This window comes from Corella eumyota, chromosome 3 (assembly GCF_963082875.1).
Source record: "Corella eumyota chromosome 3, kaCorEumy4.1, whole genome shotgun sequence".
NCBI lineage: Eukaryota > Metazoa > Chordata > Ascidiacea > Phlebobranchia > Corellidae > Corella > Corella eumyota.
The window spans coordinates 1603607-1630856 of NC_137492.1; the positions used below are offsets into that span (position 1 = coordinate 1603607).

General features: G+C 30.9%; 6 protein-coding genes across 6 annotated transcripts; 4 read left to right on the plus strand and 2 right to left on the minus strand.

Annotated features, from left to right (window-relative positions):
• Positions 1-46: 46 nt before the first annotated feature.
• Positions 47-2532, plus strand: LOC145745013 (TELO2-interacting protein 2-like). The gene is made up of 6 exons (XM_082562999.1): positions 47-624; positions 828-1031; positions 1165-1389; positions 1472-1642; positions 1833-1983; positions 2452-2532. Exons 1-6 carry the CDS (start codon positions 47-49, stop codon positions 2530-2532), a joined length of 1410 nt encoding a protein of 469 aa, XP_082419125.1.
• On the minus strand, positions 2477-12266 carry LOC145744568 (uncharacterized). The gene is made up of 16 exons (XM_082562444.1): positions 12132-12266; positions 11115-11179; positions 10797-10909; positions 9910-10047; positions 9339-9537; positions 8728-8842; positions 8279-8413; positions 7754-7891; positions 6917-7157; positions 6179-6343; positions 5453-5627; positions 4707-4981; positions 4495-4576; positions 4152-4249; positions 3712-3790; positions 2477-3143 (listed from the first exon to the last, which is right to left on the minus strand). The coding sequence occupies exons 1-16, from the start codon at positions 12209-12211 to the stop codon at positions 2956-2958; spliced, it is 2286 nt and encodes a 761-aa protein (XP_082418570.1). The 5' UTR covers positions 12212-12266; the 3' UTR covers positions 2477-2955.
• A 1062-nt stretch (positions 12267-13328) lies between these two features.
• On the plus strand, positions 13329-18243 carry LOC145745876 (cytochrome P450 4B1-like). Its single transcript, XM_082564056.1, has 12 exons — positions 13329-13562; positions 13756-13936; positions 14185-14329; positions 14526-14658; positions 14755-14916; positions 15203-15362; positions 15694-15840; positions 16018-16208; positions 16656-16791; positions 17026-17121; positions 17318-17400; positions 17692-18243. The coding sequence occupies exons 2-12, from the start codon at positions 13766-13768 to the stop codon at positions 17858-17860; spliced, it is 1593 nt and encodes a 530-aa protein (XP_082420182.1). The 5' UTR covers positions 13329-13562; positions 13756-13765; the 3' UTR covers positions 17861-18243.
• On the plus strand, positions 18236-22227 carry LOC145745875 (cytochrome P450 4F1-like). Its single transcript, XM_082564055.1, has 11 exons — positions 18236-18430; positions 18641-18785; positions 18902-19034; positions 19198-19359; positions 19655-19814; positions 19983-20135; positions 20238-20428; positions 20762-20921; positions 21150-21245; positions 21346-21428; positions 21609-22227. Exons 1-11 carry the CDS (start codon positions 18236-18238, stop codon positions 21775-21777), a joined length of 1647 nt encoding a protein of 548 aa, XP_082420181.1. The 3' UTR covers positions 21778-22227.
• On the minus strand, positions 22066-23182 carry LOC145745014 (sulfotransferase 1C4-like). The gene is made up of 3 exons (XM_082563000.1): positions 22536-23182; positions 22302-22442; positions 22066-22230 (listed from the first exon to the last, which is right to left on the minus strand). Exons 1-3 carry the CDS (start codon positions 23109-23111, stop codon positions 22066-22068), a joined length of 882 nt encoding a protein of 293 aa, XP_082419126.1. The 5' UTR covers positions 23112-23182.
• A 574-nt stretch (positions 23183-23756) lies between these two features.
• Positions 23757-27137, plus strand: LOC145745015 (uncharacterized). Its single transcript, XM_082563001.1, has 15 exons — positions 23757-23761; positions 23823-23881; positions 23950-24100; positions 24239-24337; positions 24403-24480; positions 24545-24655; positions 24767-24874; positions 24977-25149; positions 25233-25388; positions 25460-25688; positions 25789-25963; positions 26035-26147; positions 26278-26431; positions 26591-26894; positions 27001-27137. The coding sequence occupies exons 1-15, from the start codon at positions 23757-23759 to the stop codon at positions 27135-27137; spliced, it is 2052 nt and encodes a 683-aa protein (XP_082419127.1).
• Positions 27138-27250: the final 113 nt, after the last annotated feature.

Here is a 27250-nt window from a genome sequence, read left to right on the forward strand (position 1 = left end):
AAAACGAAAAAAAATGTTTACCAAAAACTTTACGAAGTTTTTAAAAATGTCTAACGAAGAAGAAATAGTTTTAAACAATTTAAAGTTATTTTGTGATTGCCTGGATTTAAAAAACAACTCAGTAACCTCAATAAAAGATCAACTTGACAAACTTAATCAAAACATAATAGTTGAAGGTTTTTCTCACGAAATCGAGGACAAATTTTGTTCGGATTTTGTGAAATATTTAAACATATTTCTAGAGAAGATTTTTCCACTAGTCAAAACAAATGCTCTTCCTAAAGCAGATGCAGAATGTGATGATTATTCAAAAATCAAACACCCCCATTGTTTTGTAAAACCTTTTTGTGATATTACAAACAAACTACTTAACATTGTAAAGCAAGTTTCATCTAAAAAGAACTACACAAATGGAATTCATTCTTATTACATAATTCTTATTACATTGATATACAATAGCACTGAATCACCATGGTCTTGTCAAAGTTGTCATGAATTAACACAAGAGTTAAAAAATCAACTTTTAAAAGTTTTCAAGTACGAAACTTTGCAAGAAATGTTACTAGATGTCCATAATCGAACTTATTTTCAGTTACTACAACTTCTAACATCATTCTTAAGCAGGTAAAAAAATCTTATATATTAAAATTATCTTATATATTAAAAATTAAGTATATATTAAAATTATATGCATTTGTTTTCATTTACATTAAATTGATGGTCCAAAAAAAATGTGAAGCTAATTATAAAACCAAATAAATTTTCTATTAAACACAGTTTTTGTATAAATAACAATTTATTTATTTAACATATTGAATACTTTTCAGAAACAATTGGAAACAGAACCCAGCATTTTGTGAAGGATTTACCTCACTGATCAAGTTATTAAAGTATGAGACACTTAATTCAACTTTACACATGATCTTTCCTGTTATATTGTTGATGATAGATGATCATAATATTAAGTTTGTAACTTCAGGTCTAGATGCCTTAAAGAAACTTTTGAATGAAATTCCTGCCACAGATATAAGGTAATTAATTTTAATTTGTTTTTAAATTGTAGGCTTCTTAAAAATTACTTTGTAGTGACAACAAAAAATTACCAAAAATAATGCAATTTTATATGTACTTTTATTGACCAATTTCAATTTAAACTACTTGTAGGGTTAATGGAAGAGCTCTAGTTATCTACGATGCGCTTTCAAAGAAATTGTATGTAAGAGATGCCAATGTCTTGGACAAAACATTAACTTGTATGCTGAAATGTCTTTCAATTTTAGAGAGAGATCCAAAAAAGAGTGACCTCATAAGAAAGTTAACAAAATATGATGAAACATTTCAAGTTTTGTTGTCAAACATAGCAATGTTTTCTGAGCAAGATTTGCTAAGGTATGTATTAAAATAACCTAAGTTTGCAATGTTAATTTTAATTTAAGTTGTCCTTATTGCTATTAACTTATATTTGATTTAGTGTTTTATGGAAGCATCTTTACAACTACATTAGCGTAATGGACATCACCATTTCTAGACATTCAAAAGAATTGGTGGAATTGATTGCATGGCATTTAGAAATTGGACATCTAAAGCATTTGCCTCATATTCTAGCAGTTATAGAACTATTGGTATCAATATTGTGGCATAGGTAAGTCATATAAAATAATTATTTATCTTTGCATAAGAATAAGTTATCCAGAATTTAACTTAACTAAAAGTTGAGAGTATAAGTATATATATATTGACCAATATTTACCTAGACTTACAACTTATATAGTAATTTAGTAATATCTGATTTTTTTAGTTACTGAAATAACCTTTTGAAAAATGTTGTTTAGATTCTTGCACTTCGTTCCAATTATTTTAAAACCATTGCTGAAATTATTACTTACCTATTCAAGTGAAAAATCTGAGGACAAACAACAAATAACAATGAAAATTAACTCCTGCATTTTAACATTGTCTAAATGTGACAATAACGTAACCAAGGTAACAACAAAGTCTTAGCTATATAGACATAAATATTTTAAAATTATTATTTTGGCATTTTCATACAGAATAGCAAATGCTAATGTTAATATCATGGACTTTAGTTTATTATTGACCGGCAGCATGGTGTAGTGGTAAGAACACTTGCTACACCACACATGAGGTCGTGGGTCAATCCCCACTGTTCTCAAGCTGTAGCGCCCTTGAGTAAGGCGCTATAAACGGTGTGAACTCCTGCTGAGCAAGCACTTGATCAGCAGTATAATTATCGGGCAATTATAATTTATAATATCCCAAACTGCCACAGGCAACTCGAGACTGGGTCGGAGTAACTGATGTTACTCTATGTTTAAGTTGCGCATTCGACTTTCCGACATCGAGGATAAAGATATATACAAAAAAAAAATTATTTCTATAGATTTTGTAATCTTAATAATGTATTATTTTAAAATTTTTGTATTTTTATAGAGTACCATAAATCAACTGGGCCAAAAGAATGAAGAATGGAAAACTGTTTTGAGTTTAGTTACAGAAAAACTAAACTCATAAATCTAAACATTAATAAACTTATTTTCTTTTATTAATTGGTTTTATTTTATTTAATTAAGAAAGCTAGATTTAATTCTGATTAATAAAAGTTCATATAATAAGAAAGTAGAAAGAACTGAACTAGAAAAACATTAAATTTCTGTAAAAGTTTAAATTAATTTGACTTGAGTTGTTGCATAGGGAATGTTGATATTGTATGTGTTAATTTGCTACACGATAATATGATTCAAAATTAAAAATACTCCAAAACAGTATTCAAATTAAATCCTATTCTAGGAGCGTTAAAAAAAGTGCAATTTAAAAAATCTAAACCTACAAAAAAGGGTTAAAAATCTACTAATTATATAATAATAATGCTTCATTAGACTACATAGAAATAAATATATACACTCCACAGCGCGTCAACGCCAAAAAGCATTGATTTTAAATCGGTTTCCACAAGGAAACATAATTAAATTCACAGCCGCTAGATGGCAGCCTCTCCTCCGACACAAGCTGCAACGTTGATTGTAATTGCGGAAGAAGTAATTGAGCAGACCACTTTTTGCTAATAAATATTCCCCTACCGTATGGTTTTCTACTTATAAGCTCGGTAGAACGCAAAATCCAAGCTAGAGTTATGATATTGATTGTAACATGTGTAATAATTTGAGGACAATGGCAGCTTAGTGTAGTAGTAAGAACACTTACTTCACCACACATGAGGTCATTGGCTCAATCCCCACTGAGCACATGCTGTAGCGCCCTTAAGTAAGGCGCTATAAACGGTATAAACTCCTGCTGAGCCAGCACTTAATCAGCAGCTTAATTATTAGGCAATTATAATCTATAATATCCCAAACTGCCCCAGGCAACTTGAAACTGGGTCGGAGTAACTAATGTTACTCTATGTATAAGTCGCGCATTCGACTTTCCTACATCGAGGATAAAGATATATACAAAATGACATGTTTTAATTTTTAAACCGTAAAATTGGTTTTGTAATTGTACATTTGGCTTATTATATACGTTATGAAAAAATAATCGTTTTTCAATAGTTCATTTTGGCATAAACAAAGCATCACGATATTGAAAACATGCCAATAATGATATTTATATTCTACTTATTTGAATTATCTTCAGTTTATATTTAAATGTGTAATATTAGTAAAGTTTTTATGCACTAATCTATTTTTTTACCTTTTGGATTTTGAGCTCTGTCCAGAAAATTGTTGACGACGATGCTAAAATCATTTAATTCAAACGGGATCCAAGTTAGCTACAAAACATAAAATATTTTATTCAAATGACAAACTAAAAATACGTTTTTTATATCAAATAGTGTTAATTGTATTCCTAAAGTAAATTAGAAGACAATATAGCGATTAGAGCCTTCATCTATTAATGAATAAACATATTATCCGGAAAGTCGAATGCGCGACCTAAACATAGAATAACATCAGTTACTCCGACCCAGTCTCGAGTTGCCTGTGGCAGTTTGGGATATCATAGATTATAATTGCCTGATGATTATGCTGCTGATTAAGTGTTGGCTATAATTAAAAATAAATAAAACAGTAGTTGTTATTACAACGCAGTAAAAGAATAATCAGTTTTTAACAAATATGTTATACATTAACCTGTTTAAAATCAACAACTTCTGGTATTGCTCCATTCGGTAAATTAACTTGAAAATCAACATCTTGAAATTCTGGACAATCTTGCAACATCTTGGAAGCTAAAAATTTGAAGTTTAATTTTTATTTAAAAGTTTTTATCGCATTTAAAATGGTATTTTAAATATATATTTTAAAGTTAATAGAAAAAATATAAGATTGAATCCAATTTTTTCATAATTTAACTTCTGTATGTCAAAAATATTGCATTATATCAGAACTAGAAATTTAATATAAAGCTGTAATAAAAATCTCCGCTATAAAATACCTAACAGCATGATAATAATATTAAAATATTAAAACTAACCAGAATTAAATTGAAATTTTCCATTTTTCTGGATCTGCTGAGCGACATAAATACACCATGCAGAAGTATCACAAGCTACAACCTAAAATAACAAATATTTAATAACACAAGGCAAAATTTAGTTAATTTTGGTCAAGCTTAGTTCATATACAAAATGTTAAATTTTGCCTTTAAGTCCAGGGTTTGATTCCCACTGCTGGAATTTTTTTTACCTCATCGCAAACAGACGAAAGTTCAAACGCCAATCTTCCGGTTCCGCACCCGACCATCAGGATCCTACTAGCGTGACCGGATTGTGCGGCCTCCCAAGCGAGAGACCGAATCCTGTTGCTCAACTTCAACATTTTTCCTGCTTCTGTTCCGTCATAAAGGTACTCGTCACGTGCTATTTTGATGACGTTTGAAAGTGAGTCATCGGTGTATTGCTTGTTTGTGCTTTTTACACAAACTTGGTTTATATCGTCCGTCAAAATTGCTTCTGGATATTCTGTGAAAATTAAATCAAAATAAAACTAACATTTTTTTTTCATAGGGGATACGTTTTTGATATTTTTATAGGGTTAGTGTGCGGTTTGGACTTGTTTAAGCTATCCGTAAACCCCGGGCTCAATGGCAAATAGTTTGACATTTGTGCGGCTCGAACCCGAAACCTTAAGGCTCGTAGTCCGGTAAAACTAATAGAATGTATGGGAAAAAGCAATATAGACTGGCAGCGTGGTGTAGTGGTCAGAACACTTGGCTTTACTGCATGGGGTCCTTGGTTCGATCCCCACTGCTCTCATGCTGTAGCGCCCTTGAGTAAGCCGCTATAAACGGTATAAACTCCTGCTGAGTCAACACTTAATCAGCAGATTAATTATCAGGTAATTATAATCAATAATATCCCAAACTGCGAAAGGCAACTCTAGACTGGGCCGGTAACGTAACTTTTTTGTCATCAATAATTTTAAATTATTACCGATTGATTTGGTCTCCAGAACAAACACGGGTGTCTCAACCGTTCTAACAGGGGTGCTATCCTTACAGTTTAAAGTCCTCGCCAACCTGAACCCGGCATGTTGAATAAAATGACGACGAAAAGCGAATCTTGCAAATCGGGAAGCTTCAATTCCAGTGGAAATCCAACTTCCACCCTGTATATTAAACACAATTTTAACACTTATTATTATTTTAAAATAATAAATATATCATTATTAATAAAAAACAAAAAACAAGGCGAATACTGTAATCAGGACAAATTGTCACATTTTTAGTCACATTGTCACATTTTGAGTCACATTATCACATTTTGAGTCACATTATCACATTTTGAGTCACATTGCACTGTATTTTAAGCCACATTACTTTTAAATTACTATAAAAAAACAGGGACAAGACTGTAACATTAGAATCCCATGTTAAGTTAGAATCCCATGTTAAGTGTAATTCGTTTAAAAGGTTTAAGCCTAAATTTTTGATTGTTTTAATAATTTAGAAGCAAAATAAAGGGTAAAATTTTTGCCAAAAACAGATTGTGTGTACATGTTAGAATGCGTGACTAAAGCAATATAATTTCCTGTATTAACAACATTTACTCGTTACAATAAACAATTTCCGATACTTAGAAACACAAAAAAACGTTTCCTTTATGTTGTTTTAATTTAAATATAAACAGTTTTTTTTAAAAACGTGACAAAAATGTTACCATTATAACTGTATGCTTTCCATCAAAACATGGCGTAGAAAAATCGTCGTAGTAACTGTTGGTGTCAAAGCCTGGCAGGCCATTAAAATGATCTTCCGTCCACACCCAAACGTTCCCGAATGTGTCACAACACCCACTCTTGTTTGGAGGGTACATATTAACAGGCTAACCAAAAAAAAATCTTTTTAAAAATGTGATTTTTTAAAATACGAATTATTATAGTTACGACTTTAGTAAAAGATACTAGAATTTAATTTGTTTTTTACACTTGTTTTTTTTAGAGAAATTTAAGTTTATGTAAATTTTTAACGACGGGTTTTTATATAGAACAAATATCGGTAAGTGAATGTCTACACAACTTACAAATAGATTCAAAATTGATCTCTTTATCGACTTAACGAAATTCAAACTAACGCAGAGGTATTTGCATAGAACTACCGTTTTTTTTTTTATATAGAACAATAACCGGTTAAGCGAATGTCAACACAGCAGACAAAAAGAACCGAAATTTGATCCATATTTCGACCTAACAAAATTCCAAGTAACGCTAACAATAGACTCGTATAAGTTTAAAGTGTTATGGTAGTTGTAGGAGATCTTAACCGAATTATAAAGCTAAGGTTCTACGAAGTAAGTGGACAAAATGTAGCTACTCGAAATCGCGTAAACCAATTTAATTAGAGGCGGAATTTAGAGAGCAAAAATTAACATTTAAGTAAACACTTTTGTTGTTCTTACCGTTGATGACCCGTAAGCAATATTGAGATTATATTTTTCTTCGAGTCCCTCACAATACACGGGGTCACTTTCAATATTATCACCCTGAAATTTGGGTAAATCTCTAAGCACGTGGTGTTCCGCTTCAGTGAGCAGCCGAACCCCGTTCCCTTTCCACTTACAGAATGCTTTTGCTTCATGATAATTCACCTCGGCAGGCCAATCCATTGGCAATGGGACTTCATCAAACATTAGCCGAAGTCTACAACAAAAATTGAAAAAAATTCGATAAATTTTGAAAAGTTCACGCCAAGAATTAAAAGTTAAAATGTAAGAAATTTAGTTTAAATAAAATCAATATAAAAATATCACAAATTAAAACTTTATTTTATCGTTTAAACTAAACTATGGTAATATATAAACGCTAATTAAGCTATATGTAAAATCCTTGTTTTGACAAAGTGATAATAACAATAAGATTGTTACTATCAATACACCATTCGTGATTATAAATATCACTTGATATCAAATCAGGACAAAATAACCAAAACTTGCTTTATATAGGTTCAATAAAATGGCGGTAAATTTCCATATTTTGACACTTTGCTGTCTTATAATATGCTAAACCCATGATATTGTGCATGCATAACCTTATGGAAATTTTTGGCAAAGTATAACGTCATATTATGCAAATTATTTAGAGTTAAGGTATTCAAAATAGCTATTTTAAAGAGTAAAACTCTTTGTTTTTGTATAAAGTACCAACTTAAACTGATATGCTGAACTTAACTTTATTGTTTAAGTATAGGTGGGACTTTAAACTTTAAAATTTAAGTATAGGTGGGACTTTAAACTTACTTAAATTCCACTTGGTTGGAGTTTCCGTTGCAGTTTCCGTTCTGCAAGTTTTTTAAAACTTCACAGTGGGAATAATCTGAGATCACTCCGCCACAGTTGGACTTGCAGCCCTCCCTACATACCCAGAACGTAGGATGTCTGTTATTAAAACAATAACTTTTACATGGAGATATAACAGGTTGATAAATAAGGTTAAATGGCGGATTTAGTTTAAAATTTAAAAGTTAAGTTAGTGTGAATTTAACACTACTCAAAAAATCAAATATCTAAAATAATTTAAGGGTTTATGTTCATAACTCATCTATATATAATGATGCTAAGTATAATAAAGCTTAAATAAGCATTAATGTCCAATTTAAAAGCCCATAAAAAATAAATAAAACTGCCGTGTGCCGTTTGTGGTGTAAGGGTGAGTTGGCACGGGCGATTTTTTTTGGGAAAAAAGGTTGTAAGTTTTGGGCATTTTAGGACAATTAATACGCAGCTTATAGGGCGAGGACTTAATGGTAATATAAAATGCTTTACTTGGCTTGTCGAAATTTTTTCCATTGTAGTCCCTCACACGACCAGAATTGAGCTTCATCATAACCTCCTTGTTCAACAAATTTCAACATTTCACGGTTTGTTACAAGGTATTTTGATGCCTCAAAAGCGGGAACACTAAGAAAAAATTATTTGTAAAAAAATTTAATTTAGTAAGGTTGTATGCGTTTCTTGTATTGGAGGCTTTGCAAGTATAAAAAGCAATCCATTGAGCTTTTTTAGGCTTTGTTAATGACCTATTTTAGTCGTCTATAATATATTTTGTAAAAAAAAACATATAGCATCAGTATTTTTTTTATATAGTAACCGAGTAATTATGTATCCAGTAAACTCAAATACTTACTTATATAGTTAATATAAACTATAGTAGTATAGGTATTAAAAATAGGTATTATTACAAGTTTTTATGCATGGTTACTTAAAGTTTTTACTTGACATCAACACTTCCATATTCGTTATCCCAACCCCACGAGAAACAACTTTCTTCCTTTCCCAAATGAACTGATTTATTTTCTTGCTCTATCATTGGGTTCTTTAACACAGAATCTAAATATAAAATCAAGCTTAAAAAATACACGTCCATTAAACAATTAATCATTTAAAAAAGAGGTAATAATAGAAAGCATAAAGTGTTAAAAGTAAGGAGAAAATAAAATTAAACAAAACTAGTAGGTAGACGTGGCTTAAGAAATTAACCACTTTATAGACACAAGGATATTATTAGAAAGTAATAAGGCGAAAAAAAGATTAAAGTTCTTTAAAATGGAACAGTCATTATTACCCTAAGGTTTATTATTTGTCAAAGTATTATATTAGCACGTACAAGCTTACTGTGGTTGCCATAACAAAACAAAACTTATAAAATTTGGTTTTACTTCGTATAACTTGCGGTTAATATTTAAATAAGAGCCTGTAATACTAAGAATAAGTTGGCAGAAACCGTGAAATTCGAGGAACTAACGTACTAAGTTTAAATAACCATGTTTTAGGGGTAAAAAGTGTGCGCAATTCTAACTAATTGTGGTTCAAACTATAAACCTACCAATGCATGATGGAGCATAGCGCCAGCCTTTGGGTTTCGAAACCATAGCAACGGGTAATTCCCTAATAAGGACGGAAGAAGTTTCGAGATGAATTCGTTCATGTTCGATCGACATCCAAACTGCCCACCATGGACTTTCTTGTTGTACTGGAAACTTTAACGGGGTCTCTAGAATCACTTTTTTCACAATTTCACGGACCTAAGTTTTTGGGACAAAAAATTAATACAATAATCCAATAAGTTATCCAATAATTTTTTTTGAATTGTTAATAAGACAGGGTGTGCTGTTAGGGCGTATTTTTAAGCTATCTGTTAACGCAGGGCTCAAGGGCGAATAGTTTGGGATTTGTTGCGGCTCGAACCATAAACCTTTTGGCTGGTAGTTCGCTGCCATAACCGGTATACCAAACCACCGAACAAATTTGATGTAAAAAAGCTTATTTTAATGCATTTTACGAGAACACAGTTAGCTCTAACTAAATGCTGTCAAAAGTTAAACAATAGGCAACTAAAACTAATTTTAAAATAGAATGTACAGAAAAATATTAAAAACTTAGTTTTATGTTTTTACCTTTCTTCTATATTCAACAACCTCCTGCAACGGGGGCCACTTAAACGACCCCCCCATGCGGAAATTCTCCGTGTCATCCCACGACATTTCGTCCACTCCAGTTTCAAACATGGCTTCCATGTCCTCGTTTACCCGATCCTGAAAAAATACCAATTAATTAATTCAATTAAGTTTATAAATATGCGACACATTTGAGTAATGTCTGAGTTATTTTCGACAATTTTATAAACTTAATTATTAAATATGTGTCTGTCCTTTAAAAAAACACGACTTGAAATATCCTAAACAAATGAAGAAATTTACAATACTTCAGTTCGTTTTCACATCAGTTACACTGCTTTAACATACAAGTAATTGCATTTACAATATAGTATTAGGCTAGATAATATGTTTGAGACAGTTTTTTTAATTGTTATCTTTATAAAAGCCACAAAAACATATTAATAAAGAGCTAAAAAGATTAAAAACGTGCTGAAGTTTTTTTCCTTTACATAAACATACAAAAAAAGATGCATTTTTGCAACGATATTTTTCCAAGAAGATTTACTCATTTGGCAAGAAAGTGTAAATAACAACATTTCTTAAAAGAAAAACAGCATTTTGATTTCTAAAGGAAATTACACGTTTTGTGTTTTAACCTGTTGAAATTTTGAAAATGATTTTAAGTAAGAAATATTTAAATTAAATTTAATGCCATAACATACTTAAAATCTTTATGTAAACATTAATACTTATGGCATGTTTTAAATCATTAAATTGATTTTGTCATTTTTTCCCGTCGCATTAATGTAACATTTTTTATTAATGCGCAAAAAAACCTAAATAAAAATAAACTGCCATGCCATTTTTTAAGGAATTTTAACAATGTTAATGTTAGGAGAACGTACCTTTATTAAACCCGCTAATATAAGCTTGTTAATGTAAACCACAGCAGTGTGGCAGTAGTAAAATATAAGCGGCAGCCGTAATCTATCAGGGCATAAGTAAAAGTACTTCTCATCTAAAAAAAAAACGAATAAAAATTTAAAAAATCGTAAATTTTTAAAATAAAATAACCTTTAAAATAATATGCAAATTATATTAAAACGTCTGCGTAAATATCACAAAATAATTGGATTTTTTTAAACTTTAACCTTTAGGCTAAATGTTATCATATAATATCAACAATTCAAATCATAATTAACATTTTAATTAAAAATTTTTACCATTAATCGAAGTAAACAACCATTCATCCAGATCATAAGTGTTTTCAAAATATTCTAACAGCTCCCTAAATTAAAAATAATTATTTATTTTAATATTTATATCTTGTAATGTCTATAAACGCGTATTTAAGAGCAAATAGTATTGCATTAGTGCGGCTCGAACCAGAAACCTTTTGGGTCGTAGTCCGAGGCCATAACCGGTATACCAAACTACAGAGTTTATTCAAAAAAATAATAATTTTTTTTGCATTATAAGTCTTTTAAGCAGTCAAGCAGTAACCACACGAATGACTGATTGCCAAATTCTTGGAACAATACGGTACACAAGTTTCAAAAGGGGTTATTTTTCTTATTTACATGTTTGAAAAACTTTCCAAAAAAATTCTGTAAAGCGAAAAAATAATTTAAAAAAAAAATTGTTTTTTAAATTATTAATCATTGAACTACAGAAAGCAGTAAATAATTTAATATTTAAGGAATTGTTTAAGTTAAAGTATACGCATGGAAGGTCAAAAATACGCGATAATTTTTCTATTTTTAGCCCCAAATATTGCAGAGTCACACTAGTTTTATTTAATTTTTATATAAAAAAACGTTTTTTTTTTGAAATGTCATCGTCTATTTTAAGCCAAAAATTTTAGATTAAGTAAACACAAAAACAATAATATTAAAAACCCTATGTCATCATTACGATGGAATAGATAAATGATCTATTACTCAACAATACCTCCTCTATTTTATTACAATAGAAAAATATTTCGTTTTTAAAGGGATTAAATTTCAGTTGGGCTTACAAAATAGGCTAAATTTTAAAATAGAGAAACGAAAAATGTGCGCTCGTTTGCTGGTAGATTTTCTTTTCAACTCCTATTTTACACGCTTAAATATTTAAATCATTGTAACTGTACACTCGTAAATAAACCTAAATATTACCATTTATATTACTATTATAAAAAAATGCCTAAAAAGGCAGCTTTTCAAAATATTTAAACACACAATATTGATTTTTATACTTACTCTTTTGATGAATTATGTAGACGGCATGGCTTCTTAGAAGCAGTAGTCAGTTGACCGGTTAGTATAGGAGGTTTTAGCATCTTTTATAAATTATTTGCTAAAAAAACTTTTAAAATCCTAACAGTTAACCAACCTAAAGGTGTTACATAACATTTTAACGACCCGTTATGTAATATTTTGTAGTTGCAATGCCTAAAAACTCGCAGTAAATAGCAGTACTTAACCTTCAAAAAATGCTCAAACTTTGATTTCGCAAAAATAAATAGATTTTTTCGTCCGAAAACTTGCTAATTCATTGAATATTTCCAAATTTTAGACACTATACTGTTAGTAGCATTGTAATAACCCTTTTTTAATAAGTCTAGTGTACATTTTACTGCTGCTTAGTGGTCTTGCAAGCAAAACTATTGATTCTCACAGCATGCGAGCCGGCATTTTAAGCCGGCACTTTTTAGACAGGGTAAAGATTTGCCTTTTTCGACAATTTCCGCGGGACCCTTCCTTTTTTTTCGTTTTCTTTCTCTCATATTTTTAAATACAAATTTTAAAACAAAATTATATACAATTAACATATTTTTTAAAATATTAAACTAATTTATTTTAACAAATATTTTGTAGTATAATTCACAGTTTGTATATTTTACTTTTAACCGATTTAATTTTCAAAATTTTTGCGCAAAATAAATTATTAACCAATTTTGTAATTGAACATGGTACTTTCTCTATATATGGAAACTATCACAACGATAAATGTGATGTTGCAGCGACTTGTAATGTTTGTTTTATGGTTAGGTTCTATTGGACAAAAAAGATAGACCTTCGCTAAGTAAACTTAACTCCTACGACCCGCCTTTTTTTGGAAATCTATTTTGTTCGTAGGCTACCGACGGGCTGCTGTATTAATTGTGTAATGAAATCAAATGATTAAAAATGATTAAGTGGTAAATTTAAGTTTGTATAGCAATTTCCTTAGTAGACGTTACCGTGGGTTACGTTTTTCGACAAAACAGCCCATTTTTTATGTGAATTATTTTGGTGATTTTCCATTACGTCACGCCCATATATATAAGACAAAATTCTAAGTTATTATAAAAAATTGAAACACTGGATTAAAGGATTGATATGGTCTAGTTGCCGATTTTTTTTTTTTTTTAATATAAAAGTTTTCAATATCTAAACAATTTAAGGGTAATCCCGTAAACCAAAAACGAAAATTTGATATCAAAAATTTATGTCACTAATAAAAAATGTTTTAAAATTAGTTTGACAATTTTTAATGACCCATAGTTGTTATGATTGTAAAAAATCAACATTGACGAAGCATATTCGTTAAATATTAATTTTTGTTGATGTTTGTTTTTACATAATGTACTAAACTATCAAATTTCATGTGTGTCAATATTATCACAAGACTATCACTCTATGATAAAGGTTGATGTTTAATTTTAATGCTTACATACTTTTGCAAACGATAAGTTGCTTGTAAAAAACGGTTAAGAAGGTTTATTTATTACCTAACTTTAAAAATAATTTTTAAAACTTTAATAAGGTAAACAATATGCTAAACTTATATTTTAATGTATGACAGTCTAAACAAAACTGTATTAATTTTAATAAAATTTAGATAAGTAAGAATGGCAGTTTTAGTGAGTACCCCAGTTACTATTGCATTGCTTGTTGCAACATTCTCCATTGGAGTTTACTACCTGAACATCCTGTTTAAAGAACGTAGAAAGGGCAAAGGTGTTGGTAGGGGTATGATAGCATTGCATGAACCACATTGGCTTTATGGACACATGGACAGGGTAAGTTTCTAAGTTTTTATTTATTTAATAGGTAATTGACACTGGCATTTTTCGAAGAGATCAATTAAACGACTCAGTACCTTATAAATGTATGTTAAAAAAGATTTACTTTTATATAATTTTTTACTACCACATCACTTTAATTTTTATATAAAAATATTAGCATAAATGATTTTAAAATAAAGTAACGATAAGTAATATTTATGTATTATTAAAAATTACTTAAAATAAACTAAAGATATTTTTAGTTAAAAGCTACTGAAGAAAGCATGGTTGAAAGTTATGCAGAATCTATAAGAGCTCCAAATGTATCTCAACTTTGGGTGGGGCCATTTTTATGGTACCTATCTCTCAATGCTCCTCAAGTTATTAAGACAATACTTGCAACAGAAGGTAGTTTGCAAGTTATTTATTTAATTAAAAAAATTAAACAATATCCTCTAAATGAATTGTTTAATACACAATTAATTGTTTTTCTGGGTTAAATATTATCCTAAACTCAAAACAGCAAAGAGAAAATATTATGATGCCAATTTAATTTGTACAACTCCAGGCTAGGCTTAATTAACTTGACATTAATTTGTTGTAGAACCCAAAAGTGGATTAGCTTATGGTTTTTTAAGACCATGGATTGGGGATGGTTTACTGGTTAGTAGTGGTAAAAAATGGCACAGAAATCGACATATCCTCACTCAAGCCTTTCACTTCGATATACTAAAAGGGTAAGTGAGAAAAAATCTTAATTACACTAAAAATATTAATATTCAGACCTAAACCAGTTACAATTAGTTATTAGAAATACCTTAATATTTTTGCAGCTATTACAAAGTGTTTAATGATTGCGCAAACACATTACTTGGCAAATGGGATAAAAGATCAAAGAACGAAACAGTTGAAATGTTCAGTGATGTCAGCCTCCTTACATTTGATTCCATGCTACAATGTACAATGTCAAGCAAAACAAATTGCCAGACAGATGGGTAGGGTAATTATTGTGACTTTACCTAATTAACTTGTTAAAAATATTAGAATCTTGGGATCGAAGTCCTTGGTTTGATTCCCACTGCTAGAACTTCAATTTATGCATTGAGTATAGTTTTTATGGTTAACATCAAGGTAGTTAAAAGATGATTTAAATTGTAATAGTCTTACGAATTAAAAATGGTCAATAAAATCTACAACCACTCGATTAAAAGCTAGGATTAAAATAAGTTACAGCCACATATATGTTTAACTTATTAATTAAAATTATATTTAATTTTTTAGTAAGGAGAGGGAATATGTCAATGCAGTGAATGACATGACAAAGATTGCCATGAGACGGACGATGAACCCTTTAATTTTTCCTGACTTTACTTTTTATTTAACTCCAAGCGGCCGGAGATTTAAAGCTGCTTGTGAATATGTTCATGAATACGATGAAAAGGTAAAATAAGTAAGAGATTTAAAGCGTAGTGAAGTGGACAAAACACTTGGCTTTACTACATAAGGGCTTGGGTTCAATCTTCATTGCACTCATGCTGTAGCGCCTTTAAGTAAGACGCTCTGAATGGTATTAAATTCTGCTGACCCAACACTTAATCAGCAACTTAGTTATATAAATAATTTATATTATTCCAAACTGCTAAGGTCAACTCAAGACTGGGATGGGGTAACTGATGTTACCCTATAGATCGTAAAGTTGACCTTCCTCCCCACAACTATAAATAAATAAAAGGTTTTAAGAACTCTTTAATTATAAGTTTGTTCTTTTTCAGATTATAAAACAACGTCGTGATGTCATCAATTCAATGATGGAGAATAAATTAAACAACAACAAGAAAACTGAAGAAGAAGACTTTTTTAGGTTTCAAGAAAAAACTGGAAAAAATTTGGATTTCTTAGATATTCTGCTTCTTACAAAGGTAGAAATATTCTTAAGGGTAATGTATTAACAAAACCTATATCTTTATCAAGTAAAACTCAAAATGCTGTTGGCCTAATATTGTAAATTTAATAACAGCTAATTTCTTTAAAAATTATTAATTTTTTGACATTTATATTGGTACTGTAATTAAATTTAAATTTATTATTGGATACAGGATGAAGATGGTAAAGGATTAAGTGATGGTGAAATAAGAGACGAGGTCGACACATTTTTGTTCGAGGGTCACGACACCACAGCAAGTGGAATCTCGTGGGCTTTTTATTGTCTTGCTTCCAATCCTCATTTGCAGGAGAAATGTAGAAACGAAGTTAAGAAAGTACTTGGAGACAGGGAAAATGTGGATTGGTAAATAATGTTGTAATTTAAATGTTTTACTAGAAAATTTTTTTAAATCTTCAGGCTATTTAATAAAATTAATGACTTTTTACATTGTCAGTATGAGAAACTGGTTTGAGTTTACAATATAAGGTTTATAAAATCTTAAAAAGTAAACGACCAAATACTTTGTTCAGGTATTTTCATTGAGTCAATAATTTTATAGTTTGTTAATATTTAGAAACGGGGGCGGGGTGATATCATAAAGTATACGAAGTATCATTTTAACAATATATTGGCAAGGTCATATTAACAAATATGTGATTTGTTTAACCTTTTTATGATGTAAAGTAATACTTGCTGTTTAATGATGTTAGGCTTCTAAATGTAATGATTAACCCAACTTTATTATTAGAGATACTCATATAACATTGTTTTAAACCTTTATATTAAATCTTTATTTTACCTGTTTTCCAGGGAAGACCTCCCAAAATTCACCTACCTGACGATGTTTATTAAAGAGGTTTTACGATATTATTCCCCAGTATTCTTGATCGCTAGAAGCTTGTCGAAACCTTTGAATTTCGTAGAAGGATTTGGTGATGATTCAACAGTAAAAAACCTTAAATTATAACTATTTATTTTATTGTGTATACTTTAAAATATTTTTGACAATAACTAACTTCACAGCTTAAAGGCAAAACACGGTGATTTGGCAAGAGTATAAATTTAACCATAGAGACTTGTTCTTGTAGATTGTGAAGTTCTGAATTTCTTATCATAACATTCTTTGTAACTAATATTTGGCCCCTATTAAATCAAAGATATTTAAAATCATTGTTACCAGGCTTCGAATGATTCAAAAACGTTGGAGAACCCATGCGACGTTTTGGTTCCAATAACTCTTGTTCATCATCATCTTAAAATATGGGATCAACCTGAGGTTAATATTTAAATATTATGCAATTTATTTCTTGAACAAGATTCTTATTTAGTAAAGTGTTCTAACTATTACACCACACTTTTGGTTAAAGTAGATATCATTCTTTAAGTATATTTGTATTACAATAAAAACTTACATATAAAATTAATAGCTTTTATTGTTTACAACCTGAAATATTGTAAATCGTTGTTTTTAGATATTTGATCCTGACCGCTTCTTACCAGAAAATGTCAAGAATCGACCTCCGCATGCTTACATACCATTCTCTGCTGGACCTAGGTAAGTAAAAACAGTCAAACCTGATAATTTTATAGTCTCCAAATATAAATGGCTTGTTTTTTAGTCATACTGCTTATAGTGCTTTAAATATTAACACTGCTTATAGTTTTCTATCTCAAATTGCTACAACATGAAAGCAGTGGGGATTGAACCCAGAACCTTATATAGTGAAGCAAAGTGTTCTAAATGCTGCACCAGCCCTATTTAGGCTATATGTTGCTACTCTTTGTTTAAAATTGTTTAGTTTTTATTAAGGGAAAAAGGTTATAAACAATTTACCTATTTAAATAGAAACTGCATTGGAAAAAACTTTGCAATGGCAGAAATGAAAATAGTGCTGGCCAAATGTTTACAGCGTTTCCGTTTTTATATCGACCAAGATTGTCCAAAACCGATCCGTCTTCCTATGATAATATTGAGATCCAAAAACGGAATCCATCTTAAATTAGAAAAGTTGTAATTTAGATTAAAAATATGAATATTGTAATTTCTTTAAAAGTTTATCAATTTTAGTACAAATATGTGTTTAATTGCAGGGAAGTTTATGTATTGTTAGTTTATGTAATTAAATCTTGTTAATTTTTAATATATTTACAAATGTTGATGTTTTTGTTGTTTTTTGTTCACAAAGTTCCATAAAAAATTAGGTGTGTCGTTACAAAATCTTAATTTTTATCTTTGTTTATGCATTTTTTTATCACAATATCTTTACTACAATAATAGTGTCTAATATTTTCATCAAAAATTTTGTATTGTGTTTTATTATTTATAAGGTGTTAATTTATCAATGCAATTGTGGTGTGCTGTTGTATATTTGAAAATTAAACATTAATTTATGTTTAGTGGGACCATGCTGTTAGGGTATCTGTCTGGTAATGTGTTAATATGGTTTATAACTTTTATAATATCTCTTCTTGTGTTTAATCACAAAAAGATTAAAGATATTTTGGATGAAAGGCAAAGAGGGAAGAAATTACAAAATGAATTGGACGGACCAAAGCCCCACTGGTTGTTAGGCCATCTTAAATTTGTAATTTTTTAAAGTTAAATCGTAAATTATTAATTTATCAAATTTGAAGTTGTATGATAAGAAGTTTTTGAAAATTACCTACTTGCAGAGTGGAGTTTCATTGAAATACTAGACTTTCTAATTTTATAAATAACAAATCAGCCTAAAAACAACTCAAAAACATATTAATATTGACACATTTCTTACATAAATTAAATCACTTTTCCTTAGATTCAACCCAATGAAAAAACTATGCTTGCCATTGTAGAGAGAACAAAAGAATTTCCAAAACTAGGAATGCTGTGGTTTGGTCCCTTCCATCATTATCTTCAACTAATCCACCCTCATGTTATTAAACCAGTGTTAAATTTAAATGGTAAATATTGGTGTATTTTAAATAATGGTAAAAAAAGAGCTACTTTAATTAACAAAAAAAAGTCTAAACTTATTAAATTATGATAATTATTTTTTTAAATTATGTTGATAATTTAGAACCAAAGGACAATATGATTTACCAGTTTTTAAGACCATGGATTGGGGATGGTTTGCTGGTTGGAAGTGGTAAAAAATGGCACAGAAATCGACGTTTATTGACAAGGGCTTTTCACTTTGATATTCTGAAAGAGTAAGTTAGTTAATTATACTATAGGCACAAATTAAATAAATATAAGAATAATGTAATGTTAAACATTTTAGAGATATTTAATTTTGGTTTTAGAGCAAGCAAACACTTTCTGAAGAGTGTTACAATCCTTAAAATAAAATCTAACTATGTATTGGTTGTTTAGATATCAAAAAGTGTTTAACAATTGCTCTGATGTTATGTTAAATAAATGGGAAAAGAGAATTCAAAGAGAGAAAATGGATATTTCCAATGATGTTACGCTGATGACATTGGATGTGATGTTGCAATGTGCTATTTCTTGTAAAACCCAATGTCAAACTACAAAGTAAGTAAACGAATTAATAATATTAACATATCAAGTTATATTAATAAATTACTAGTCAATGGCTGCCCTACGGTTGGAATTTTACTTGTCATAATTTAGACACAATTCTCAATTTATATTTTTCTGCAATGGCCCACCACTTATGGTAGTTTTATTAATTTTAAAGGCATATCAATTGGGCAAATATATATTTATATATCATCCACTAAGCTTTATTATATATAGATTATAGCAAAAGTGGTAATTACAGCCTATATTAACTTATTTTATATTATTGTTTTGTGATATTTTATAGGTCCGAACACTTCTACACTGCTGCTGTGTTCAAACTGGCAAGTTTAGCAATGTTACGATTATTCAACCCTATTTGCCACAATGATTGGATATTTGCTTTAACTCCAAGTGGAAGAGCTTTTAAAAGGAATTGTAAAATTGTTCACGATTTCGATGAAAAGGTAGAGTTAATATTTGTTGTATTTGTTTATCCTTGATGTGGAAAGGCTAACTCCATGACCTAAACATAGAGTAACATTTGTTACCCGACCCAGTCTTACGTAGACTTAGGTAGCTTGGAATATTTTCCATTAGAATTAAACTTTGACTACAATTTGTAAAACCTGCAGGTGATTCGAGAACGAAAAATTACTCACAATCAACTTCTCCAAGATAAAACAAATACTGAAATCTCTATTGACAACAATATTGAAAAAATTACTGAAATTCTACACGAAAAAGAACAATTCCTTGATTTTCTTGATATTTTGTTGCTGACTAGGGTAAGACTTTTTCTGTATTTCAAAACAAATTGGTAAAGAAAACAAAAACTAATTTTGTTAGTTTTAGTAAATTATTTTCGAAAATTTACAAACTTTCTTCAGGATGAAGATGGTAAAGGATTAAGTGATGGAGACATAAGAGACGAGGTCGACACATTTTTGTTCGAGGGTCACGACACCACAGCAAGTGGAATCTCGTGGGCTTTTTATTGTCTTGCTTCCAATCCTCATTTGCAGGAGAAATGTAGAAACGAGGTTAAGGAAGTACTTGGAGATGGAAAAATTATTGAAAGGTTAAAATTTTTAATCAATTGTATGCAAACATAACTTGTTTAAATTTATTCTTTATTAAGAAACTATACAACCTTTATTCACCTTTATAATACATTAACATACATAGTCAGTAGCCCACCATACAGTCAGGATTTTAATTGTTGTAATATGGTCGCAACTCTCAACTAATATTTGCCCTTCAAAATTTAACCTAACACAAACAGCAGTTTTATTTATTTTATAAGCCTATATATTCGAAATTCGACATACATACATGTATATTATGACTGTCCACTAAGCTCAATTATAAATAGATTCTTTCATTTCTAATAACTGATATGGCTACTTTCTAGATCAGATTTGCAAAAGTTTAACTTCCTGACCATGTTCATTAAAGAAGTATTAAGATTGTATCCACCAGTATTTGCAATAGCTAGAAGGGCAGAAAATCCAGTCAACTTTCCAAGGGGTTTTGGTAGTGATCAATTTTGTCTTGATGATCAACCTGATCCAGTTAGTAAAACAACACCTAACTTTTTCACTTTTAATTATCCTCAATGTTGAAAAGGCCGACTTTGTGACCCAAACATAGAGTAACATCAGCCCAGTCATGAGTTTGGGATATTATTGATTGTAATTGCCCACTTAAAATAAGCTGCTGATTAAGTGTTATAAAACCCAAGCCATTTTATTAAATTTATACATATATTTTACATGGATTAAAGTAGTTAAACTTCACAGAATAGTGATCATAAAAGAACTGTAGATGGACCTCAGAATATTGGCATCCCTATCATTGGACTTCACAGAAATAAAACAGTTTGGGAAAATTCTGCGGTAAGCACCAACAAGTATTCCCAGCAATTTATATCCGATAACTGTGCATTAAAGGTTTTCAGTATAATATGTTAACAAAAAAAATATTAATTTCCTTCAGGAGTTTAATCCGTATAGATTTGATGTTAACAACAAAACCCAACCAACTCCGTACAGTTACATTCCTTTTTCAGCTGGGCCAAGGTATAAATATGTATTACACTTACATGGTTTATTTTAGTTTGTAAAAATAAATGGTATGACTTAATGCTATTACCCAACTTTAATAATATAGTTTAGTCTATTTTTAATCTAGATTTTGGGTGTAAATTTAAAATTTTCATTGTATATGTTCTTAAAAAAATGCTTTTTTTGTTCCCTTAGAAATTGCATTGGGCAAAATTTCGCCCTTGCCGAAATGAAAACAGTTCTGGCCAAATCCTTGCAAAGATTTCGATTCTACATCGACGAAGAATGCCCCGCACCTGAAATGTTTCCTATGATTGTTTTAAAATCCAAAACTGGGTTCAACATGAAGATGGAAAGAATATAGAAGAATAAAAATTGTTAAAATGATATTTTTTAATTCAATTTAGTAAACTACCTATTATTATTCAAATGTCGATGAAAGATTTTTTGTTACTACCGTAGTTTTTCCGTAATTTATATTGCTTTTTGACGAAGTTTTTCTATTATTAGGTGCAATAATAATCAAAATTAGCTAAAATTATATTTTTATTTTGTCACCAATTAATTGCAAATATCAGTAACTGTTTAAACAAATTATACAAGAAAATTAAATTAACTGAAAATTGAAATTGAATAAAATGTTTAATTAATCTTATACTAAATCTTTATAATTTTGCCACAAGTAATCAAGGCCAAAATCTTTAGTTTTTTTATCCAATATTTCTGCTTGTTCTTTACTTAAAGTATTTTTCCAATCCCCAATTATTCCCTTTCTTATAATATGAGATTTGTCGTCTTCTTGCAAAGGAAAAGAACTCTGCAAAAAATTATGTTAAAAAAAATATATTATCAACTTAAAAATTAAATTTTTTTGTCATATTAGCTTACCCAAGTTTGCTTTGTGTTGGACATGTGCTTAAAGCTGCACTGACGTAATATATTTTCCATGACGTCATCGTTCATTACGTCATTATAATATTGCTTGCCGAGCAGACGCGCTATTTTTAAAACTGCTGACCTGATATCTGTCTATTATAAAAAATTTAAAATTAAGTAAACATTAGGCAAATAATTGACGACTTATTTATCTCGTATAGATACTGTGAGTTTAAGTTTAGTTACCTTCATATCTTCGTATAATAAAAACAGGCGATCTTCGCTCTCATTTCCTTCGATAAAATATTTCAAACATTCAGTAACATGCTCAAAATAACATCCATATTCTAGTTTCCCTTGCTGAAAAAGATCGAAATATTCGTCGAAGCTCATTCCCTCTTCGCCGAAGCATTTTAGTACGTCCATATGGTGGTAGAAAGATAAGCAAACGTCCTTTGGATTACGTGCTAAATATATCAACTTAGCAGTAGGTTGTATTAGATCAAGTCTAAGGTGGGAATGGTAGCAAGCAGGGGTAATACCAAGTTGTCTTTGCTTATTTAAGGATTCAAAATTCTCAGATTCGCAAAAGGGAAAGCGGTCAAGTTCTGGTGCGTATCTATTAACATGCTTTCCTTTGTTAAGTATTAACGATACAATATTCATTGTCCATGTTGTGCCAGATTTAGGATAACTTGCCACTAAAATTTCACTGTTCTTAAACTTATATGTAGTGCAGTTATCAAACGTTTCTTGGGTGCAACAAAATGGCAAAGCATAAGTTCCACCTAGCTTCGTTTTTACAAGAATTCGGTTGTTCATTCGTTCAGGTTTTGTATCTGACTTTTCAATGCTTAAAACTGACTTATAAAAATAATATAACGTATCGTCTGTTACTTTTGTTGTCCTTATCAACTATTAATGTCGTTGTGCTTACACTACTAACAACATATAACATACGCTGGTCGCAATTTTACGCGTGAACGACTTTATTCAAGTAAACGACGTACTTAATTTCGCATAGCTAAATAAACATACGTTAATTGCATTGTATTTTATAATATTATAAGGCAGTTTTATAACAATATAAAACATCTATAAAAGCACAAATCTTGTTAAATATGATATTAAGTTTTTATGTTAAATAAAAACACGTCGAGTTTGTTGAATACTCGTATCTTTAAACTTTCCCCAAAAGTACTTCGGTTAAGCCTTAACAGGAAGTACTAGGAATTGCCCTTAAGCTAGGCCTAAATTTTAGCGGGAATTTGTGGCCCTAATTCAGTAATAAACTCAATTTTTTGCACGTTAATTGCTACATTCCTTTGTAATCAACGCCCTTTTTTCTCCTATAAAACCTTGAATCGAACTTAACTCAATTCTTTTGCGTTTATTTATTTCGATTCATTATTTTGAAACTTTATTTTATTTAAGTTTTATTATGAATTTTTGTTTCCTCGTGTAAGTATGTTGTAAGTGATGTTGCGATGGTAGAGATTGTATAATTCCTAATATACTTTAAAATGTTTTTAGTTGTTTTTTCCTTGCGATTTTCAACGTTGCACATGGAATCGAAGCGTCTGCTACCAAAGGTAAGCACTTAACTAACTATATTACATTTAACAAATGCATATTGACACTAATATAGGATGTTTTCCAGAGGAGGGCACAAAGGGCCAGCGATTTGCTGTTGTGTTAACGAAGGATGAAAAGAACAGGTTGGGGCGGGAAAGAAGTGCGAGCCCGATCGAGATCTGTCCTGAACGAATCCAAGCAATTTGCGACGTAACCCAAAGCTGTGTGTTGGTAACGTAAGTATAGTTGGTAATATTTGATATATTTTAAGCGAAAACGTATAAAACAGTATAATTAGGCAAGTTCGAATACGTTTTAATGGTTGTGATGTAGATTAAAAACTGCAACCCGTTTATCTACTCATTTATCTTAAGGGATGGCACCTACCACGCCGAATGTTTTGACCCTGTTATGTGCAATGGAGTTGCTTGTGGATATCAAGAAGTTTGCTTAACTGACCAATCGGGATCGAGGTACGTTATACTGTTACTAAGCTGGCATTTTAAATGATCCTAAACTAATTTGCCGTTATGTTTAGTTGCGGTTGGGAAACTGGATGCATCCCAGATAAATGCAAGAATGGTGGAATTTGTATCGTCGCCAACAATGTTGGAACGTAAGATTTTAGTCAAAGTTAAAAACTGGGTAACAAGAAACCACAAACTGTTTCGTATTTGTAGATGTCATTGCTTTGCGGGGTACGGAGGTCCAAATTGCGAAAGTCGTACATCTTGTGACGCAGGTTATTGTTTAAATGGAGGAATATGCTCGATAGTTTCCGATAACCCAACGTAATTAATACTTAAATCTTACATGTTGTTCTTAATTTAACCCTGTAAACACCGAAGCCAAATGTAATATATTTAAGGTACTGTTCTAATGCTTTATTTACTCTTGTTTAGTTGCGCGTGCTCGGTAGGCTACAGTGGTAGCAAATGTGAAGTACATGCATGTTCTTCTATTACTTGTTTGAACGGAGGAAGTTGCACAGTAACGAACGGCGTTGCAAGGTAAACTAATCAAAAGAAAGCAACAGTTTATTGTCTGCTGTTGCTGTTAAATTGTCGTCTTAAGGTTTTTTGTGGTGTGTTAAAATTTTGATTACTTTCTAGTTGCGTTTGCCCTGCTGGATGGACTGGAACATTCTGTCAAACAGCCTTGGTTGCTTCACCATGTACCCCAAACCCTTGCTTAAACGAGTGTTCTTGCTACACTTCATGTAGACACGAGGGCGGGTTTTATTGCGCTAATTCAACGGGCTTCTTTGGACAAACTTGCACAATTCGTAAGTTGAGGTTTCCGGACACAAAAAATTCATAATTTAGACTTAAAACTTTAAAAAAATTGATTATATTCATTTTTGCGCAGCTATGCCGCGATTAGACTGTTCATCTCAGAGCATTGACCTTGCAATTTCCAGAAGTTTTTACAGCGAATTTGACGGTGGAATGGGCGATAGTTTTATGTACGTTGAAAGTACAACCTTCCCTAGAAGTATGACTACTCCACAAGAGAGCTGCAAAGGTACGTATCAAGTTATTGTTACAATGTTTAGGCGTGCTTTAACTTCTAAACCTTGCAAACCTTTTATTTAGCTCGTCTTAGCAGTAGCAACAACTACAGGGTGACGATACCATTCCCGTTCGATAACTGTGGTTCATCTAGATCAAGAGCGGGTCTTACAGACACTATTATAGTGTCCAACCTACTCTGGATAACCAGAAAATCGACTGTTGGGTTGACATACGATATGCCAGTCCCTGTCTTGCGTTTTAACTGCAGTTATTCGGGCGAGTATACAGCGGTCACTTCTTTAAAACCACTGTAAGTACAACTTCTACTTGGCTTAAGCTGTTTTTATATTTAAATTTACTTCCAACACTGCATTTAGTAACTGACAATTTTTTTTACGCCTATTCTTTAGAGTCGACGACCAACGAAGAAATTTACAGAATATAAAAGTCCATGACGTAACACTTCAACTGTGCAAAACTTCAACCTGTAACGCACGATGTCCTTCACATTTAATTATCCAATCAGGAGCGGTGTACACAGTGGGGCAAGTCGTGTACGTCGACTTTAGCGTGAATTACGACAAAGTAAGAAAGATATAAAACTTTTCAATATTATTATGGTAAAAACAAGGTTTTCTAAGCGGTTTTATTTTTAGGTATTTTTGCAACACCAGGGCTACAGCACAGTGTTAAAGAAGGTTATGTTATCATGTGACAGCTCTGCTAAGAACGCCACAAATACGGTCATCCTACTGAATGAACAAACCAGGTAATTACAGTCTTTACTACTAAACTTAAAATTTTACAATTCCGTATGTTTACTTAAACATAAAATAAAGCCTAGCTAACCTTTACCATGCTTGACAACAACGTATACTTTACAAAATTTTACATTTTAGGTGTGCTTCGTCTATTCCACTTACCCAGGTTGGAAAACCCAGTTCACCGTCTTCTGCTTGCCTGTCATTCGTGGTTCCATTGCTTAAAAACTGCAATCAAATTTACATTCACGCCATGTTGGACGTCTGTCGTGCTAGTACTTCAAGTTTTGGAGTAAGTTAAAAATACGGAAAAATTTTTTTAGGCTAAAACGTGAATTTAAAAAAAACTAGGACAGGGTTTCCAAAAATTAAAATTTAATGCAATTTAATTTATCCCCGATAACAAACTGAGCAAGGCATATTTACTGACGCTTCTAATTTTATTTTTCAGACTTGTTCAAACGGTAGTCCCGGTCCTAGATGTATTACAAATAGAAAGATACGATCCCTTGATTCAGAACCCGAAATATATTCCAGCTACTCGGTCCTTGGACCAATTGCTATTGTAAACGGCGTGGAGGGCAAGAAAAGCATCGAAATGCAAGGTGATAAGGGCCAAATTGATCTGATAATTGGTGATACCGAACCAGCTGAACGAGTTGCACCAGTTGAATTTATTCTACAGGAGGGTGAATCGGTTTATACTCCATTTGCAACCACAACGCCGAAGAGTCCACGAAATAGCACACAAACACGTAAGCAATGACCTTATATGTTTGTTAAACATAAATATTACTAGATAATACTGTCTTATTGTTATGAATACGTTACTCTTAGTAAAAACCACTTATTTTCTTACAGAATTCATTGGAATTGCCATGCTGATAGGACTTCTTGTAACAGTTATTTTGGGTTCAATGCTGTTACTTTTGTTCCTCTACATCATGCGTACCAATCGTAGAAAGGAGGAAATTATGTTGCTTACTTCGAAGTTTTAATTTGAATTGTTTAATTTAAAAGTTTCATGTTTTGCCGTTAATAAATATAACTGAAAGTTCATCAAGTTTCGCTACATAACCCAAGAAAGCTTAAGAACAAAAAATTTTAAAAT

Excerpts from the sequence above, each read along its gene's own strand:
- LOC145745013 (XM_082562999.1), top strand. The coding sequence starts at position 47 with ATGTCTAACGAAGAAGAAATAGTTTTAAACAATTTAAAGTTATTTTGT. Across the intron at positions 1,032-1,164 it reads ATTCCTGCCACAGATATAAG|GGTTAATGGAAGAGCTCTAG; the intron begins GTAATTAATTTT and ends AACTACTTGTAG. Across the intron at positions 1,643-1,832 it reads GTATCAATATTGTGGCATAG|ATTCTTGCACTTCGTTCCAA; the intron begins GTAAGTCATATA and ends AATGTTGTTTAG.
- LOC145744568 (XM_082562444.1), bottom strand. The coding sequence starts at position 12,211 with ATGCTAAAACCTCCTATACTAACCGGTCAACTGACTACTGCTTCTAAG. Across the intron at positions 8,414-8,727 it reads TATGGAAGTGTTGATGTCAA|TGTTCCCGCTTTTGAGGCAT; the intron begins GTAAAAACTTTA and ends ATTTTTTCTTAG. Across the intron at positions 5,628-6,178 it reads GAAAGCATACAGTTATAATG|GGTGGAAGTTGGATTTCCAC; the intron begins GTAACATTTTTG and ends TTTAATATACAG.
- LOC145745876 (XM_082564056.1), top strand. The coding sequence starts at position 13,766 with ATGGCAGTTTTAGTGAGTACCCCAGTTACTATTGCATTGCTTGTTGCA. Across the intron at positions 16,209-16,655 it reads GACAGGGAAAATGTGGATTG|GGAAGACCTCCCAAAATTCA; the intron begins GTAAATAATGTT and ends CCTGTTTTCCAG. Across the intron at positions 17,401-17,691 it reads CCATTCTCTGCTGGACCTAG|AAACTGCATTGGAAAAAACT; the intron begins GTAAGTAAAAAC and ends CTATTTAAATAG.
- LOC145745875 (XM_082564055.1), top strand. The coding sequence starts at position 18,236 with ATGTTTAGTGGGACCATGCTGTTAGGGTATCTGTCTGGTAATGTGTTA. Across the intron at positions 18,786-18,901 it reads ACCAGTGTTAAATTTAAATG|AACCAAAGGACAATATGATT; the intron begins GTAAATATTGGT and ends TTGATAATTTAG. Across the intron at positions 20,429-20,761 it reads GATGGAAAAATTATTGAAAG|ATCAGATTTGCAAAAGTTTA; the intron begins GTTAAAATTTTT and ends GCTACTTTCTAG.
- LOC145745014 (XM_082563000.1), bottom strand. The coding sequence starts at position 23,111 with ATGAACAACCGAATTCTTGTAAAAACGAAGCTAGGTGGAACTTATGCT. Across the intron at positions 22,443-22,535 it reads TATTATACGAAGATATGAAG|ACAGATATCAGGTCAGCAGT; the intron begins GTAACTAAACTT and ends TTTTTATAATAG. Across the intron at positions 22,231-22,301 it reads CCAACACAAAGCAAACTTGG|AGTTCTTTTCCTTTGCAAGA; the intron begins GTAAGCTAATAT and ends AATTTTTTGCAG.
- LOC145745015 (XM_082563001.1), top strand. Across the intron at positions 25,689-25,788 it reads GTCACTTCTTTAAAACCACT|AGTCGACGACCAACGAAGAA; the intron begins GTAAGTACAACT and ends CCTATTCTTTAG. Across the intron at positions 26,895-27,000 it reads ACGAAATAGCACACAAACAC|AATTCATTGGAATTGCCATG; the intron begins GTAAGCAATGAC and ends ATTTTCTTACAG.